Source organism: Podarcis pityusensis, assembly GCF_964106645.2.
Source record: "Podarcis pityusensis genome assembly, chromosome: Z".
NCBI classification, from domain to species: Eukaryota; Metazoa; Chordata; class Lepidosauria; order Squamata; family Lacertidae; genus Podarcis; species Podarcis pityusensis.
Genome location: NC_138044.1, coordinates 15,329,005 through 15,348,835, shown reverse-complemented (window position 1 = coordinate 15,348,835; position 19,831 = coordinate 15,329,005). Strand labels below are relative to the sequence as shown.

Sequence of the window (19,831 nt, the reverse complement as noted above, 5' to 3'; positions counted from 1 at the left end):
ATAACAAAACACAAACATCAGCTCTTTATTTTGAAAGCTCTGAATCTTCAGAAGTATTCTTTAAAGCATGTATCTTTTACCCCTACCTGCAGGGCTCCTTGCCTGAAATGAGACAAGTCTCGCTCTAGAAGATTGCTTCTTTGCACTATTTGTAAGTCAGCAACAGCATTCAAGGAACCTGCCATATTTCAGGGAAATCTTAAACCTTCTATACACTTTTGTTTTACAAAACAGTCAATAAATATGAATACCAGATGAGAATATGTGGTCCTTCAGTTTGGTAGTCAATGCTATTTTAAAAATTGGGAAATCCAATCAAGGCATCTACTTTGTCATTTGTCTGTGGTGTTGCCGAGGTATTCAGCTTCAGATGCAGATATTTAACTAATCCAATGAATTTTGGGGATTTTTGCTGCTCCATATACTTTATTTTTACTTGCTCTTGAAACTTCCCCCTTTCAAAAGCAGCTTGCCATACACAGTGCTATTTGAAGAGTGAGAAATCATGCCTAAAGCTCCCCTTTCTGCCTGCAGAACTAGTTCTCTGGATGCTAGTGAGAGAAAGCAGCTGGTGACCTGAAAGGAATTGTAAGCCAACTGATTATCAGTGTTTACAAGCAGTTGTCACCAGAATCATGAAGTGCCTCTATTTTCATGGCTTATTATGCTTCCAGCTTACAAATATACAAGTTTGCATAGATTTTGAAGTTTATGTGGATTTCCTCTGGCACTCAGGCCAATGGCTCCGAGCTCCTCTCTTAACTTCTGACAGCTTTGTATGTTCACCAAACTGATGCCAGAGGTGTACTTGCTACAGCTGTTCACCTTTCAAACGATTCATTCATTGTCCAGCAACAAAGCCCTGGGCCCTGCTGGTTCCCATCTGCTGGTACATAAGCCATATCAACATTTTGGCTGGCTCATGTTTCACTTTAGGGGGGGAACAAGTTGTCTAATTTCAACAGCCTATTTGAAAGCAGGAACCTGATTTATCTCAACAGGAGCTCAATGGTATGCAGAGTTGGCGAAATGTTCATATATTTTCAATATGATAGTAGAGTCAGCTCAATGTGCAAAAGTGGGGTTATGGGTAAAGGCAGCTGTTTCTTTCTTTTCAGAGCATTTATGGAGAGAAATCATAGACTTCCTTGGAGTGGCAGGTGAAGCACTAGTTTGGTTATTGGGCTTGTGCTATCCTTGAATGGTATATCAAATAGCAAATCTGAAGGCAACCAGAGTCACTGTGGTGTAATGGTTAAGAGAGGTGGACTTGTCATCTGGCGAACCGGGTTCAATTCCCCGCTCCTCCACATGCAGCTGCTGGGTGACCTTGGGCTAGTCACACTTCTTCGAAGTCTCTCAGCCCCACTCACCTCACAGAGTGTTTGTTGTGGGGGAGGAAGGGAAAGGAGATTGTTAGCCGCTTTGAGACTCCTTAAAGGGAGTGAAAGGTGGGATATCAAGTCTAAACTCTTCTTCTTCTTCTAGAGTTAAGGAAATAATTGTATTTCACTGTGTCTCAAGCTTATGAGAGAGAGGCTCCAGGAAGCTGTCAGTTGCAGAAGCAAATAGAAGAGTTTCATAACTGAATAACTTGGGAGTATTTTTTGTATGGTAGCTGACCAAGGGCAAACAAAAGGGTCCAAGGGGAAAGGCCAGTAGGACAACTGATATTTTTACTCAGTCAGTGCTGGGCAGTACAGCAAGCAGGACATATCCAGAGATACTCAGATTTTTTATTTCTTGGTCTTTGATTTTTCTTTGAGCGAGGCTTCCCACTGCTTCCTCGCCATCATGTACAGCCTCATGGCTGCTTGGGCATCCTGAATCTGAGAGAGGGAGAAAGGGAGAGAGGGAGAGAGAGAGAGAGAGAGAGAGAGAGAGAGAGAGAAATGAGCAACAAGTTTAGGATACAATGAATTAGTTGACTTTGTGTCAAGTGATGGAATCAACAGGATGAAATCTTGCCAAGTGACCTGACTGCAGGAATGATGTAACTCCTGGTTGTTCCCCAATTACTCTCACATTTCTACAAACAACAATGGGCAGCTTAAATGACAAAATTATAACCCTTCCCCTGATTTGGAAAGCTGGTACATTGCACATTCTACCAGCAAACAGCCACATCACATGAGGAGGACAAAAAGCATTTCATAAGGCTTGCATTAACTACTTTGGTTTTCATTTGAAAAAGGAAGGTGGGACAGAGATATAAAAACTTAATAGGAACATAAGAAGCCGCCTTATACTGAGTCAGGCCATTGGCCCATCTAGCTCAGTATTGTCTCAGCTAACAGGCAGTGGCTCTCCAGGGTTTCAGACAAAGAACATTTTCTTAGTCCTGCATGGGATTATACCTGGGCCCTTCTACATTCAAATGAGATGCTCTACCACTGAGCTATGGTCCTCCCCATTAAAAAGCATAGTCTTTGAGATCATATAAAAGCTCTCTCTGAGACATTTGTTTTTTGATGGCTGTGTTATATATGCAAATTATCAGTCGATACGTGACAAGGACATGTGTGAACTCATCTTTATTTTAAGATTCAAGCACATCATTTATGGAAATGGCATAGAAAACTGTTGGGACACTTAAGTTGCAATCCTATATGCAATTTCCTGGGTGTAAGATATATTGAACCCAATCAGCCTTACATCTGAGTGGACATGGGCGTTTACTGCTGAGTATACATGCCTGGTACTGTACCGTAATGTCTCTTTGACATTATTAAGGAAGAAAAAAAGGAACATGATCAGTTTTCGCATTTTAGCAAAAAAATAAGCTAGAAACATAAGATGTTCATTTCGGTAAAGCTTATGTAAAGTGGGTTAGATATAGGGCGGGGGGAGTTAGCAGTGTTAAGAAGTGATGGCCAGTGTACCAGTAAGAATTTATTAAAAGTTGTAATTTCTTAGAAAAGGAAATATAACCAATTAGGAGATAGCCCAGGGTTAAACAAGAGCCAGCTCCCCAGTAAAATAGAATACATTTCCCTATTATTTCCTTTCTGAGCCCGGAATAATATGTCACTTGCAACCAGAACCTAATTAAATAATACCTACTGAACTGTGTTCCAAAGCTTGCACCTTCACATTCAGCAGTTTCTCACAGAGCAGCTTCAAAGATGGCCTCCCACTCTATATGAAAGGAGAAATCATGGTTTGAAGAGAAGGTACTGTGCTTGATTTCTTGTGTTGCTGTGAGGCCACCAACAATTTGGCCGACAATAACAAATCCTGACAGGTTTAACTGTTGAGAAAGCTCAAGGGATCCAAGATTGCCAAAAAGTCAATCTGCTTTGGTCTTGACAATTTGCATTAATGGATGATGCACAAATCTCCCTTATGTCTGTTAAATAAAACCTAAAAAGCACACAGCTGGACAATGCCTTTTTACTTGCTACCCTGAAATGCAGGAATCCACTTCTGGCCTTTGTAAATGAAACAAAGCTCCACCCTTCTCCTACAAAGTATATTTGTGCTTTTTTCCTCTTGCCTATCTTTAATTCTGTCCATTTGTCAATTACCATACTTTTCCATGTATAAGACAAGGTTTTTTTACTCTAAATTTTGTTTAAAAACGTGCCTCGTCTTATACATGGATAGTGAATGGGGTGGATGGGTGATTGGCTGCAGCTGTGAGCAGGAGCTTGTCAGTGACAATTGTTGGCTGCTAGAAGGGTTGCTTTGGATTGGCTGCTGCTTCTCTAATTGGGTTGGTGATTGGTTTCTGCAGCAAACACTGCTGTGGATTGGCAGTCGCTGCCGCGATTGGCGGCTGCTGTTCTGGGACGCGTACAATTGCCAGCGGACAGCTTTTCTCAGTCGGGTAAGAGATTTTTTGCTGAGGAAGAGTCTGTTTGCGATTGGCTGTCGCTGTGGCAAGTGGGCGATTGACAGCTGCCGGCAATGGTCAGCATGGATGCTGCATATGAGCGATTTTTGGCAATCCCTCCCCCCAGCTGTAAAACCTTGGGCAATCCTCCACAAAAAAAGCAGAGCCATCTTTTCCCCTTTTTCTGAAATTTGAGTCCCCCAAAATAGGGGGCGTCTTATCCATGGGGGCATCTTATAGACAGAAAGGTACAGTAATAAGTCAATTTTTCCCATAAGTCCAATATGCTATAATCTTTTGTACCAAGCGTTCTAATTTGCACCTTTCAAGTCCTTCCTGAATGTGGCTATAACCACATGCTGCCCCTAAGAAAAATCCAATTAGTGGTTTATCTTCCAAGTCCTGATTCTCTCTCTCTCTCTCTCTCTCTTTTGTAAATAATTTTTATTCATTTTCAATAGAATCCTCCAATTAATGACAAATCCAATCAAATCATTCAAAATTGCAATAATAATAAAAATACCACCAATTATATATTCCAATATAAAAGTGACGTAACAGCCGACACTTGGACCAGAAGATTTGCATAAGTAGAGCTGCCAGACCAATGAAACTTGTCCAGAAGGAAAATGGCAGTGGAATGATCAACGGCCCCAAGTTCTAGTAGCCTCCATACTTTTCAATTTAAAGGAGAGGGGAACCTTTTTTGGCCCAGTGGGCCAGATCTTTATCTCACCCCCCACACTGAAAGCCTGCTTTTGACAGGAAGCAGCACTCAGCAAGATTGAGCCCTCCCTCCTCCCCCACTCATCAGGATTTACAGTTGAAACCCCCTATTGGGCCAAGACCAGCCCATAGGGCAGAGGTTCCCAACCCCAATGTAGAGTCTGTTGATTTGAGATGGGAGAGGGGGATGTCTCTCAGTTCCTACCTGGACCTCTTGTTTGAAAGGCTTGTATCTTTGTGTATCCCGGATTCTCTTCTTGGGGTGGTCAAGGAACAAGATCTGAAAACAGTCAAAAGGTTTCCACTGTGAACATTGCTCACGGTGTAATCGAGACATCAGAGTAGCACGCACAGTTGAAACGTGAACAGGTAACCTGAGTGAGAAGCAACTGGGCTTGCAAATTGCTATTCAAATTTCAGCTAACAAGAGAACAATCACAGCCCAGCATAGGACACCTCAGAGTGGGAGACCTCAAGAGGAGAGGAAGCGTGGCCTCTCTGGTTGAGTTCGGGGTGGGAGAGGCAGATGAAAAACCAGACTGGTTGCAAGTCTCTGAATACCAACAATGAAAGGCAAGGGTTGAAAGACAATGAGCCACTGTGGTGCAGTGGTAGCATGTCAGACTATGACCTGGGATAATACCAGGGTTCAAATCCCCAGGCGGCCATGAAGCTCATGGCTGTGATCTTGGGCTAGTTGCTGCCTCTCTCAGCCTAACCTACTTCACAGGGTTGTTGTAGGGATTAAATGAGGAAAACCACGTAACACCACCTTGAGCTTTTGGGAGAAAAAGGTGGGATATAAAATATTGTGGAGGAGGGATTATTTTTGTTTTTTACTATGCTATATATTTTTTGTAATTTTTTTTATTGTAAACTGCCCTGTGACCTTCTGATGAAGGGCAGCATAGAAATAGATATATAAAAAATTCAATACAGAAAAATAATAAAGTTAAGGGCTCTGTACCTTTAAGTCATTGTGAAGAGCATGACCAACAAGGATCCTTCCTTTTAGGATGCTGGCCACTTCCTCCTGAACGATTTTAAAATCCTCACCTGAACAACCAAAGAAACACAGAGAAAAATGTTCTCAGCAAAAGCACAACAGGAGTCCACAGAAACACACCACACAAGGGCCTTTTTTTCTTTTAATATATGTGTATTGATTTTTGAGAACATAGCTGTAAAGTCAGCATGATGTACAAATCAGTCAGAAGAAAAACCCATAACTAACCATAACTATGACTGAGTGAAGTATAAAGATTGTTTACATCATGGGTAGACAAACTAAGGCCCAGGGGCCGGATCCGGCCTAATCACCTTCTAAATCTGGCCCATGGACGGTCCGGTAATCAGCGTGTTTTTACATGAGTAGAACGTGTCCTTTTACTTAAAATGCATCTCTGGGTTATTTGTGGGGCATAGGAATTCGTTCATTTTTTCCTCCAAAATATAGCCCAAAATATAGTCCGGCCCCCCACAAGGTCTGAGGGACAGTGGACCAGCCCCCTCCTGAAAAAGTTTGCTGACCCCTGGTTTACATCATCATCATCTTCAATATTAATAAATATGGAGCAATGGGTCAGAGTTTACACCAGAATGAAATCTGATCAGAACCCATCATCAACAGCAACAACAATTGCTAGCGAGGGGGACAATCTGGGCCTTTTTGAAAATAACAGGCATTTCATGGTCCCTTCCAACTCTACAATTCTCTTATTCTGATTCCCTCGCAGAACTACAATTCCCAAAGTGGTTTAAACAATCCCTCTTCCCAGGGAACTCTGGGAATTGCAATTCTGGGAGGGGAACAGGGACTCTCCTAACAATTGTCAGTGGCTTGCACAAACTGCACTTCCCAAGATATTTTTTTTTGGGGGGGGAGCCATGACTGTCATAGAATGGTTCTTTAAATGTATAGTACAGATATGGCTTGACTCAACAAAATACAGCTCCTTACAGTCATAATATGAAATCAGTACACCCACAGAGCACCAACCTGTCTTTAGGTTTTCAGGCCGAATCCCACTGACGGCCGTCCTGTAGTCTGTCACTTTTTCCATTGCCTTGACATACTTGTCGTAAACACACTTGCCAAAGAGGTTCACAATGGACACACGGGCCACAATGCTGTCTTTGCCTGTGGGTCCCACGCCCACCATTTCACAGTCCATGGCCACAGCTTTGGTTAGGCTGCCGAAAAGGAGAGAGCCTTATTATTATATTAACCAGCTGCTCACCAGCTGCCTCCACAGGACGTCAATGTTTCTGGGGAAAGGATTTAAAGAGCTCTTTGCCCAGAACTTGGCCCTAACTGGAGAGAGCTTATTCCCAACATAAAACAGGCTGCAGAGTTAAGCAGCTGCAGTGTTAAATCTGTCTGACTGGAAAATTGATTAACGAAAGCTTTAATTGGGGGGAGTCAATTAATTTAGTGGGTGCATCTTCAAAAAATTAGGTTACAACATATAACAACATCGTACACACATTAAATATCCCACGCTACACAGAAGACATTACATCTAAAATAATATCCAGATAATGTAGTAAATTCCTGTACCAGACAACCATTTGTATAGAAGGCAATACACGGTTTATGTTTTACCAAAATGTTTTATGGGGGTGGGTGTTCCCTCTGTTTTCATTTTAAGCCGTATGCATGATAAAGCTGAAGAGAGAGTTGCAAGAGTCTTTATGCTTCAAACCTTGTGGAAATCTTATTTTGTTAGTGAATTTTCCTATGTGTTATTTGCCATATTTGCTTTGCCAATCTTTTCATGGGAATCAATACTAACTTAAACTTCTTAATAAATCCTCTTTTACTAGTGGCCAGGCTTGTAATAATGGGATACTGAAAGAATTTGTGAGGTGCTTCTTCAACAAACTGACACGGACAAATTTTCAAATGGTGGTGCTGTGTGTTAAGAGCATGCTGGTGTTTCTGTGCGCGTGCATTTTCACTCCCAGGCTATTTTAGTTCCAGCATATTAACTGTTAACAGGCACAAAGCAGAAAATATTGAAGATGTTGGTTTTTTTCTTTTAACAGTGAGAATCAGAATTTCCCCCATTAAACTATAAGCTCTTAATGTCTCATACTGCTCCTCTGTTGAATTTTCTTTTAATAAAATGAAGATGTAGTTAATGAATCTATTTATCCATCAATTCAAAGGCAGTTTAATGTTCAATTAATATTGCTGCAACAGTTCAAAGCCATGTGCTATTAAGTATTAGCTTTACTGAGAAACATTTACCCTTCAAAAGCCTTTTCTTTAACCAGTGTTACTTCTGCTAACTGCTGGGGTCTGACTTCTGGGATGCCCAGATTTTTCCGGGCAATTTTTGCTGCTTCTGGACCCATGGCTGCCTCGATATCATCAGGATCAACATCATCAAACCAGATACTAGAAGGGAAAGCAAAAGACAGGTGACCAAAAAATGCACAAAGTATTAACCAGGCAGAAGAGTCAAACAGCTGCAATGGAGATGGGTGATTTCATGTCTCCATGTAGCCAAGGAGCTCATTTGGGCCACTCTTTATCACTTAGCCTTGCCCACCTTATAAGGTTGTTGTGAGAATAAGAATGGCATAATCCTTTGTATACCTCCCTAAGTGTAAGCTATAAACGTGATGCATCTTCTTCAAGTAACTCAGATTTAATAAGACAACTTCCTTATAGGGATAGGTTACAACATTTGGGGCTTTTTAAATTTAGAGATGAGGCAAGTAAGAAGCAACATGATAGAAGTGTATAAAATTATTTGTGGTATGGAAAACGAGGGCAGGGAATGCATCATATCTGAATGGGGTGTCCATAGTGCCTGTAAAAAGTGTGACTGGTAATAGAATCGGTCCGTGCAGCACAGTTTCTATGTAAACATGTTTGATGAACATGCCCATAAAATTTTCAACGCTGCAAATCAGATGTTGATCTCAGTGGGACTGCTCTGTCTTAAAGAGTTGCTACCCAACTGATCTGCAAATTTAAACACACACCCAACCTCCACCTGAAATACGCAGCAGGTAGTTTCACAAGTGGCTACAAGTGAAATTATTTTGGTTCTGCCTGTTGCTAAGCTCCTACACAGGAAGATAAGAAGACCAATGGCTCATCTAGCTCAGGATCCTGTTCCCACAGTGGCTAACCAGAAGCCTGTGGGACTTCCTGCAAACAGGAACTGAGCACAAGGGCATCTCTCCCCTTCTGTGATTTCCAGCAACCTGTATTTGGAAGCATTACTGCCTCCAAATGTGGAGACAAGAGCATAGCCATCCTGACTAGCAGCCATTGATAGACAAATTCATGGAGAAGGAGAAGGCTAATCCTCTCTTAATGTCATTAAGTTGGTGGCCATCACTGCCTCCTGTGGAATGGAGTTCCACAGTTTAACTGTGTGCTGCATGAAGGAACTAGGGGCCTAAACATCTGCAGCTGGTGCTGAGAAACCTGAGCTCTTTTGCCAGCTCTGCCTAAAAATCATTAAGCACAAGGCTGAAAAAGACTTACTCTGCTGGCTTTGGTTCCACTTCTTCTTCTGCTTTCCTTCTTTTCTCTTTAATGTCCCCATAGTTCCTCTCAACATTGCCCCTTCTAGGGCCTCCCTTGGGCCCTTTTCCATCCTCCTGGGCCTGGTGCGAGTTCTTTCCATGTACAGGCTTTTCAGAGCTTGCACAAACTGGATGAGCAAAATGTTCAGCCTGATTCTTCTTGGCCTTTTCTGGAGGCTTGGATGCCAGCATCCTCTCACTTCCGTTTACCTTTGGCATTTTGAGGGCAGCTCCTCCCTCTATGGCCTTGTTTTTGCCCTTGGAATGTGTGCTGGGGGCAGTAAGAGCGGAATCCAGAATGGCAGCCTTTGGTTTCAGAAGCTGAAAAACAAACCAAGAAACGCAAATCAGTGCAATTCCAATTTGGTGTCGGCAAACAGAGACTCCAGCCCAAGCAGATTCCTATCTGGTCCCCATAACACTCTCACCCCTCAACAACCACATTGTCATCTCCACCAGGAAGGCTAACAATAACTACAGAAGACCAAGTGAGGGTTTAACATAGGACTTTCACAACCAAGACACGCAACTCTTGTCATATCCTCTGGAACAGGGTGGTGCAACGTCTAACACCAAATGGGCCGCAAGCATACTTCAACACAGAATCTGGGGGCTGCACAATGAATTAAATTTCCATAATGTAAATTAATGTGTTTGCAATATAGTCAATATTATTTAATATATTTAATTAAATATGCAATTAGCGGATTTAAGATATTTATTTATTAAACTAATCTAATGCACAAAGGGGATGCGGGTGGCGCTGTGGTCTAAACCACAGAGCCTAGGGATTGCCAATTGGAAGGTCGGCAGTTCGAATCCCTGCAATGGGGTGAGCTCCCGTTGTTCGATCCCAGCTCCTGCCCATCTAGCAGTTCGAAAGCACGTCAACATGCAAGTAGATAAATAGGTACTACTCCGGTGGGAAGGTAAAAGGAATTTCCGTGCGCTGCTCTGGTTCGCCAGAAGTGGCTTAGTCATGCTGGCCACATAACCCAGAAGCTGTACACTGGCTCCCTTGGACTATAGAGCGAGATGAGCACGCAACCCCTGAGTCGTCCGTGACTAGACCTAACGGTCAGGGGTACCTTTACCTAATGCACAAACATATGCATGCACGTTTGTTAACAATGCAAACATCAAATGGATGTCTGGGGTATAGAATTCATCACAATTCGGATTGATGTCTGCCTTGAGGTTGGTTGTTGGCATCCGCAGGCAATTCTGCTAAGTTGTTTCAAGTTTTGGACTTTATGACGTTCATGTCCAAAAATGCTTGTTCACAGACACCCACCCAGCCCACACTTCTCTGCACCAAAATTCTTTTCCTTCCCCCACCAACTGGTGCATTCGAAAGCTTGAACTTCTCTGTATTGCAAAAAAAGAAAGCAAAGTATTCCATACTGAAACACAGTATTCCACACACTGAAATACAGAGACAAGATACACAAACACACACCCCACCCCCCACTTCTCTGGGGACGCAGCCACGCTCCAAGCAGGTCCAGGTGGTGGCCTGTGTTCACCACACAGAGCACCTGCAGCAGCAGCAGGAGGAGGAAGAGAAACAGCACACACATTCGCCACCATGTCTGCGCTGCTCCAGCTGAGGTAGAGGATGGGGAGCTGAAAGACCACCAAAAATAGCCTCTGGGGCCGCATGTGGCTGCATATTGGACCATCCTGCTCTAGAAGATAAAGGCTCACAGATAGAAAACAGAGAACCATTGTCCAGTCATACCTCCTGCAAGGCCTTCCAGTTGCACGAAACTTCCTGAGGATTTTTCGGAGGCATATCTGCCATGGCTTTGGAATCCTTTTGTGCTTTCTTCCTTGCCCCTTTGATTTTCTTTTTCCAAAACAATGTTTTCTTCTTCTCCTTCCTGTGTTGTTTTTTTAAATTTTCTGATATACTTGTGGAGTTGCCTGCTGGGGCTTTTGATTCTTTGGTTCTAATTTTTGCCATCCTGACATGACAGTCACTGACCTCTCGCCACAACCATTTCTGAAACAAAAAGGCGAACTTTATAACCCATGTAGTACAAATTTAGGCACTCCACAATAATAACAACATAATCTTATGTATTTAGTTAATTCATTTCCCCCCCATGGTCCAAAAGGCACTCTACGTGGTCATATAATCACTAAAAAACCAAAAAACCTGATACCCCTTTGCTCATCAATTACACGTTTCAAAACAATGTAAGATCTGTCTTTAAAAAGGACTGCCAGAGCAATAAGACAGTGATGTACAGTGGTACCTCATGTTGCGTAACCTCCAGGTTACGGAATCTCCAGTTTACAGCCACGGCAAACCTGGAAGTACCAGAACGTCTCAGCGGCATGCGCAGAAGCAGTCTACCGCCGCGCATGCCCCTAGTTGCATAAATTTCGGGTTGAGAATGGACCCCCAAAACGTATTACTTCCATAACCCGAGGTACCACTGTATGTCAACTGGGAGTGAAACATTGCTAAAATATTTCTTAGGCTATACGTACCTAAGAAGCCTAAGAATTTTTAAAAGGATTTTTAAATTACATTTTTCTCTGAAAAGCCTGTGGGGAAAGGCTAAGATTTGTCTTCATAGGCTACAAATTCCAGTACTCTGAGGCCATAACCCTAACCGTCCTGCTTGGATTCCCTCAAACCAATTTTTGGAACCAAAAGGAGACAAAGCAGACCCAACCCTCTACAAATGTCAAATGATATGCTCATATGACACATCGCACATTTGGGTTCTGAAAAACATTTGAAAACAGAAGCATTTACTTGCAGGTTTTTGGCATTTGAGAACAGCAGAGGCGTTCGGGAACCAAGGTTCCACTGTATATGAAACTTGGCATCTGGAATATGAATATAAGAGTCCTGCTAGATCAAGCCGAATGCCCACCTATATTGTTTGTTTGTTTGTTTGTTTGTTTGTTTATACCCTGTCCTTTTCTCTGATGGGACTCAAGGTGGCTTACAGATAAAAACATGAACCACTAAAAACATAGGGAAGGGGATCTAGTCTCACAGTGACCAGCCATACGCCCTAATGGAAAGCCCACAAGCAGGAGCACCCTCTCATCCTGCGGTTCCAGCAATTGCTATTCAGAAGCGTTACTGCCTCCAAGCTGTACTCCCTGTAATCTGCAAAACTGTACACCTAGTTCACTTGGCGGCAGGGGCAGGGGGGAGAGAGCATTTCTCAATAGTTCTGCTAGATCCTGGTTGGTTGTAAGTTTCTTTTGGCTGCCCTGGGCCAGATAAAGGTAAAGGTCGGATCCCTGACCATTAGGTCCAGTCATGGACGACTCTGGGGTTGCGGAGCTCATCTCTCTTTATTGGCCGAGGGAGCAGGCGTACAGCTTCTGGGTCATGTGGCCAGCATGACTAAGCCGCTTCTGGCGAATGAGAGCAGCGCACGGAAACGCCATTTACCTTTCCGCTGGAACGGTACCTATCTATCTACTTGCACTTTGACGGGCTTTCGAACTGCTAGGTGGGCAGGAGCTGGGACCGAGCAACAGGAGCTCACCCCGTCCCAAATAAAGTGACTAACAAATTCAATTAATAATAGATTCTGTGGCACAGCACTAAAAAGATTGCACATGGGAGCTGCTTTTGCACATGAAATGCATGCATTAGAAGAGGTATCCCACCTTGGATCAGGCTGAAAGCCACCTAGTGGGTCCCGACCCAACAGCTGAAGACCAGAGCATTTAGGATATTGAGAAGCCAACCAGCATCACTTAGGGGGCGTCCTACATATATATATACTGTATACACTATAAATACAGTAGTGCGTATATATAGTACGTACTAGTTTTTAAAGGAACAGCCCCTCCCTGCCCAAATCGTCCTGCCTCTTACAACTTCAGTTCTCCCAGATGACTCATAATAATGATAATTATGATGATGATCTTTCAGGTAAGGCAGCGTGCACAAAGATCGCTTAACTCCACGGTGCTTCCACCCTTCACTTACCCAGCGCTCGGGCTCCGGCTCTGAAGCTCGCGGGGCTCAGCACGTGGTAACGACGCGCTCCGGCTCCTGCAACACGCCTCCTGCCGAGGAAGCAACGAGTTTCCAAACCTGACGCCAACCGGAAGTGGGTCCGCTCCCAGGAAGGTGCCGGTGGGAAACGCAAGCTCTGTCGAGTTGGTTCCTGCGGAAAGGGACGGGACAGAAAGGAAGGGATGCGGGACAGCACCCTCTAGTGGGAGCGGCGTGGAATAACAGGGGTTGCTGAGCGGGATATTAATGCGGGATGCTTGGGTAACGGTAAACAGAGGCTGTAATCGAGGAAGGGAGGGGGAACCTTCAGCCTTCTGGCAGCTGATTGAACTACAGCGGCCAGCAAGCAGGGACAGGTGATCATGGGAGTTGTAGTTCATCAGCATCTGGAGGACCAAAGGGTCCCCACGCTTGCAATAGCTGGCCCATAAAGAAGGCTGATCGCCGAAGAATTGATGCTTTTGAATTATGGTGCTGGAGGAGACTCTTGAGAGTCCCATGGACTGCAAGAAGATCAAACCTATCCATTCTGAAGGAAATCAGCCCTGAGTGCTCACTGGAAGGACAGATCGTGAAGCTGAGGCTCCAATACTTTGGCCACCTCATGAGAAGAGAAGACTCCCTGGAAAAGACCCTGATGTTGGGAAAGATTGAGGGCACAAGGAGAAGGGGACAACAGAGGATGAGATGGTTGGACATTGTTCTTGAAGCTACCAGCATGAGTTTGACTAAACTGCGGGAGGCAGTGGAAGACAGGAGTGCCTGGCGTGCTCTGGTCCATGGGGTCACTAAACAACTAAACAACAACAACAACAAAAAGGGACCCCTGACCATTAGGTCCAGTCGTGGCCGACTCTGGGGTTGCGGCGCTCATCTTGCTTTATTGGCCGAGGGAGCCGGCGTACAGCTTCCAGGTCATGTCACCAGCATGACTAAGCCGCTTCTGGTGAACCAGAGCAGCGCACAGAAACGCCGTTTACCTTCCCGCTGGAGTGGTTCCTATTTATCTACTTGCACTTTGACGCGCTTTCAAACTGGTAGGTTGGCAGGAGCAGGGACCGAACAACGGGAGCTCACCCCGTCGCGGGGATTCGAACAGCCGACCTTCTGATCAGCAAGTCCTAGGCTCTGTGGTTTAACCCACAGCGCCACTCGCGTCCCTCTCCTGCAATATATTTACCACCAAACTCAGACGGGGTCTACTTCAGAATTTGTTTGCTTTATTTATTAATTGGTCGCTTTTTCCTTTTTATCAAGAAAACGGACAGTAAGAGCTGTTTCTGTTGTTATAGAAAAATAGGTGGGTTGGCTTTTGCTGCCCAACTCCCCAAGGTCCATGATTGGTCAGAGATGAGTGGATGGAGGCAGGACGCACTGAAAGCAAGGGAGATCCTTATTTATTTGTTGCAGCAGAGTTCCCTCTCCTTGCAAGGAGGCAAGAGAGACCTACAACAAAGGTGTGCAAACTCCTATAAAGACTTTGAAAATTGCCCACCCTGTAGTCCACGACCACCCCAAAAAGCATACATACATCACAGGAGGAGGCAGTCTTCCACAGAAGTTTGAGAGTGTTGCTTCTCTCCTGTCTGCCAGGATACCTGATAATGCCTTACTGATTGCATTTTTTGGGTAGCCTGGCCATTCCTTTGAGATGGCGTTACCAGGAAATTGGAAGGGGGCTGAAAGACGCCCCCCCCCCACACACCATGAGAAGAGCCTCTGCTGCACATTACCAAACTATTCACTCACGGACATTTCCCAGCCTTTCTTTTTTTCTTTTTTCTTTTTTTTATATAAGATATTTATTGAAGTTTTCAAGATATTACAAAACACACACAAAAAAAGAAAGTACAAAGTAAAAATATTTAAAAACAATTCATTCCTTCCATTACTTAACCTTCATTTGCTTAGTTCCAGGACCTCCTCACACCTCCCTTTTTTGTATTCCAGTTCAATTATTTCGTTCAGCAAATCCCTCCCCTCTTTATGTATCCTAGTCATTAATCATAAAGTATTGTAATTTTGGATTTTTACATATTAATAATCCATTTTTTCATATTCCTTGTAACCTTTCAGCTAAAGTTCACTTAGTTTCTATCCAACATCATTCTAGCATTCATTAACTTTCACCTGTCAAACGAAATCCTCTGGTGTCAAGAGAAAATAACAGCAACATATCTGCGAAGACATTGCAATGGCAAGGGAAGCTCAGCTCAGGAGTCTCTGACTCCCCGCTGAGTCCCAGGTCTCCAACAAAGGAGTACAAGGCAAAGTGTCAATACCAAATGTAGCGATTCACAGATAAATGTATTTATGCGCTGGCTCAATGGGAAAACTTTAGAAAATCATAATAAATCACTCATTGTATCAATCTTCTCAGTTCCAGTGGCATTTAGGACCCAGGGAAGTGAGGTATAAGGGGAGGGGTGAGTGAGCCCACCATAATCCCCGAGGTATACAGTCACATCTGCAGGGCCTTCCCAAGGAGTCATGGCCAGTGATATCCTGCCCCAAGAGTGTCAGATAGATAACCATCTCAATCACAATGCCTACCTGCCCCATAGTGGGATGAAGCTGTTATAAGAATTTTAAGGTCATATAGATATGAAAAAATGTTCAGAACTGTATATATAAACCACATGTCTGAAAACCCGCAGATTAGGTCCTGAACAAATTGACCTCAAATAGTTCTCTGCAAGGTCAAAGTGGGAAACCTCCCCATTTTCTCTTTCCTTACAAATCCTGTCCTCACCAATCCCATCTTAAGGGCACATTCAAGATATGAACAGGGTGTGAGCCTGTGACTTAGATTCAGGAATTAAGTAGTTATAATAACAAAAGAGTGGCCAAAATTCAGATAATGCAATTAGGTAACTTGCCAGACAGGAGATAAACAACACACTCAGATTTCTGTTGTAGTTCACCTGCCCCTTCTCTGATGTACGTATGATGTTTTGGGGGTGGTCTTGGGATACACCCCTTCTGTGGTGTATGTATGATGTTTCTGGGGGTGGTCTTGGACTCCAGGGCAGGCAACTTAAAATGTCTATATAAGGACTTGCACGCATGGCTCGGGGTTCTCCTCCTCTCTCCTGCGTGTGGGTGAGCACCCTGTTGCAACAGTTAATAAAGATCAGGCTTACTAGCTGCTTTGCTTCTCAATATTCTCTGGTTGGTCTCTGTTATTTTATCCTACCGATAGAGAACCTACAAAAGGACTTTATATGGGCTGTTGGGTACCCCATAAGGGAAAAGGAGCAGGTTTTTTTTCTTATATCAAAGCCCAGTCAAGACAAAGGGGTGTATTTGACTTGACTCAGGGACTTGGAAACTATAAATACTTTCCTTTGTACTGTGAGTACAAAGTATGTATGTAAGTATGAAATACTATATTTGAGTGACGGGCATGCCTGGATCTCAGGTTCTACCTGAGACCACACCTTTTCTGTGACATCTATGATGTCTTGATGATGCATCCTGAGATGTATTGTGGGAAACTTTGAAATATGGATGTAACCCATTGATTCTCTCGGCTTCTCCTGTGTTGTCGTTTGGAGTCTTGTTGCAACAAAAAAGATTGGGCCTCCTGGCCACTGGTTTGCTTCAGTTTCTTGACTGTAGTCTTGTTTGACCTTCCAACCTAAGCCTGCGGGACTCACTACTGCAATAGTAAATACTTTAGTTCCTGAATCTCCTTTTTACAAATTTACACCTTATTGCTAGTCTGCTCAGCTTAGCAGAAACTTGCCAGGCTGAATCTGCAGGGAGGATTTGCAAGTGAAAAGACAATTGGAAAGTTTCTCCCATCCTCCTGCTGCAGAGAAATATTTGAGGGCCTTTGGGGAGAGTCAAAATGGTTTCAGGATTGCTCTCCTGTACTATTTTAGACATGTAGTTTATGTATGTGTGTTTGCTCAGAATTCCTATAACATTCTGCTTATGAATCAGTTACTTAACCAACTCTTCAGCCTGGCTTACATACAATGGATTGAAACCAGTCCCTACGCACAGGGTTGCAATGTAAAATACACAGCACACAAGGCAAGATGGATGGGGAGGAAAGAGGAAACATTCCTCCCAAAGGAACCAATTCTCAGAGAGCCGTTCTTATAAGTTAGGGAAACATTTTGGCCATAGGAGGTGCTTGAGGGAAGGGCCCTGCTTCCCATCATTCCTGCTGAGGTAGCCTGATAGAATGGCTGTTTCTGGGTGGCATTTGAAGACCTGGTTGTTATAAGAATCTTAAGGTCTTATATATAATAGATGTCCATAAATGTACCAAGCAAACACATATATAAATATATGAACCACATGTCTGAAATCCACACAAAAAACTCCTAAAGCCATTTTGACTCTTTCAGTCACCTCAAATATTTCTCTACAAGGTGGAAGGAAATTCAGAAGCCTCCCTATTGTCTCATTTGTTCACAAATAATGTCTTAAGGGTGTGTTTGTGTATGAATAGGAGCCTGTGACCTGGATTCAGGATTAAGTAGTTTTCTTTTTGTAATGATAACTACTTAATCCTGAATCCAGGTCACAGGCTCTCCAGGTAAACCCATCAACAGGTTTCCTGCCCGCCCCTTCTCTGATGTATGGATGATGTATTGGAGGGTGGTCTTAGGCTACACCCCTTCTGTAATGTATGTATGATGTACTGGGGGGTGGGAATTTCAAAGGTCTATACAGTGGTACCTTGGGTTACAGATGCTTCAGGTTACAGACACTTCAGGTTACAGACTCTGCTAACCCAGAAATATTACCTCGGGTTAAGAACTTTGGTTCAGGGTGAGAACCAAAATCGCGCGGCAGCAGTAGCAGGCCCCATTAGCTAAAGTGGTACCTCAGGTTAAGAACGGTTTCAGGTTAAGAATGGACCTCCAGAATGAATTACCATATTTTTCGCTCTATAAGACGCACTTTTTCCCTCCTAAAAAGTAAGGGGAAATGTGTATGCTTCTTATGGAGTGAATGCAGGCTGCGCAGCTATCCCAGAAGCCAGAACAGCGAGAGGGATCGCTGCGCAGCGCTCCCTCCCGCTGTTCTAGCTTCTGGCTTAGCCGCGCTCTGTCCCTTCCCCCACCTCTCGCAAAAGCCAGCAAGAGCCGTGCTCCCTTTAAAGAGCCGCGTGGAGCGTGTGTGTGGCTCTTAGGGGCTTTTCCCTGAGGAGGGAGAAGGGCAACACATCAGTGATGGGCTGCCCTTCTCCCTCCTCGGGGAAAAGCCTGCAAGCGCTGCACACACGCTCCACACGACTCGTGAAAGGGAGCGCTGAGCAGAGCCTGGAATACAGGCTCTGCTCAGCGCTCCCTTTAAATAATTTTTTTTCTTGCATTCCCCCTCTAAAAACTAGGTGCGTCTTATGGTCAGGTGCGTCTTATGGAGCGAAAACTACGGTACGTTCTTAACCCAAGGTACAACTGTATAGGAGTTTGCACACTATTGATCTTGGTCCTCTTCCTCTCTCCTGCGTGTGGGGGGAGCACCCTGTTGCAACAGTTTAATAAAGATCAGGCTTACTAGCTGCTTTGCTTCTCAATATTCTCGGGTTTGCCTCTGTTATTTTCTCTGTCGGAGCCCGCCGTTACAAATGGTGCTTTTTAGCATAAAATAAAGACCCAGAGGCTAGCAATATTTCCATAGACGGAGGGCAGCTCAAATCATGCTTCTTCCCCTTCCTCCAGTCCGTTTATTACTCTTTGTTCCTCTCCAGCCGCATGGCTGCATTCCAATGTCTCACGTTACCTACATCCGGTCAAGGCTTTAACCCACCCACAAACGATATAGGGTTACACTGCCCAGAGGGGGGGGGAACATAACTCCATATGAGGTCATGCATTCCATTGTAAAGCTCAGAGTGCTGGTCAGCCGAGGTCAGGGAGCACCCTGCAATATTACAAGCCTTTACCATGGCTATCTCTCCCACATGCCCTCTTTCTTTATTTAATTAATCAGTACCAATACGGTTATATCGAGAGCGATAAGCGGCTCATGTGAGACCGGAAGCGGGCCGCGGACTGGAGAACCATGCAGTACATATAGAGATTATAGAAAGAATACATTGTATACAGCAACACAAAATAACGCAAATAACTACTATAATGATCACTAAAATCAATAAATGTCGAAGCCAACTTCCATCCGGAAGCCAAGAATATAAGAATTCTGATTCCAAGCTGCATGGTAGCTTCCTTTCTAGTTTATTAGCCATGCACTGGTGTCACTTCTATAGCACTGAAATTGGTCACTTTATGTTCCTGTAAGAGAACAAGAGCTATTAAAAGTGAAATTCAATGTATATTGACAGTTTGGATATATGCCCCATGATTCTTTCCCCTCCTTAATTTGAAAATAAATGGGTGCAGGCTCATGGAGGGTCAAGTGCACTGGGGGCCAAAAAGATTGCTTAGGGGATATAATATTTGTAAATTGAAAAGATCCATTGACAGGCACATCATGAAGCATTATGCCTGAATGACTGGCAAAGGGCGGCATGTGCATACATAACCAACATTTAGAAGCATGCAATAAACTGGTAAACATAATCATATCTTGTACAAAAATATTATTCCTCCATATCTTATGATAATTTTCTACCCTAAAAGTCTTATTCAACAATGCTGTTCTTATAGTTCGAGAGTGGCTGAGCCGTAGATGCTGCCAGCCAGAGTAGGAAGCTGACAACTGCTTGCCAGCCGATGAGGTGAAATATGGTGGCTGCA

The 19,831-nt window shown here is 43.8% G+C and overlaps 2 protein-coding genes across 9 annotated transcripts in view; one reads left to right on the top strand and one right to left on the bottom strand.

The window, feature by feature from the left end:
• The window catches only part of STKLD1 (serine/threonine kinase like domain containing 1), a 38,148-nt gene extending 37,887 nt beyond the window's left edge, over positions 1-261 (top strand). For all 8 annotated transcript variants that reach the window (XM_080990618.1, XM_080990619.1, XM_080990615.1 and 5 more), the window contains one exon: positions 93-261. In XM_080990618.1, the coding sequence (XP_080846744.1) occupies positions 93-106 (14 nt within the window). In that variant the 3' untranslated portion in view covers positions 107-261. The remainder of the gene's footprint in view (positions 1-92) is intronic.
• Positions 5-13,206, bottom strand: REXO4 (REX4 homolog, 3'-5' exonuclease). Its single transcript, XM_080990645.1, has 9 exons — positions 13,080-13,206; positions 10,851-11,114; positions 9,069-9,430; positions 7,815-7,964; positions 6,561-6,754; positions 5,529-5,617; positions 4,767-4,841; positions 3,064-3,138; positions 5-1,829 (listed from the first exon to the last, which is right to left on the bottom strand). Exons 2-9 carry the CDS (start codon positions 11,073-11,075, stop codon positions 1,737-1,739), a joined length of 1,263 nt encoding a protein of 420 aa, XP_080846771.1. The 5' UTR covers positions 11,076-11,114; positions 13,080-13,206; the 3' UTR covers positions 5-1,736.
• Positions 13,207-19,831: the final 6,625 nt, after the last annotated feature.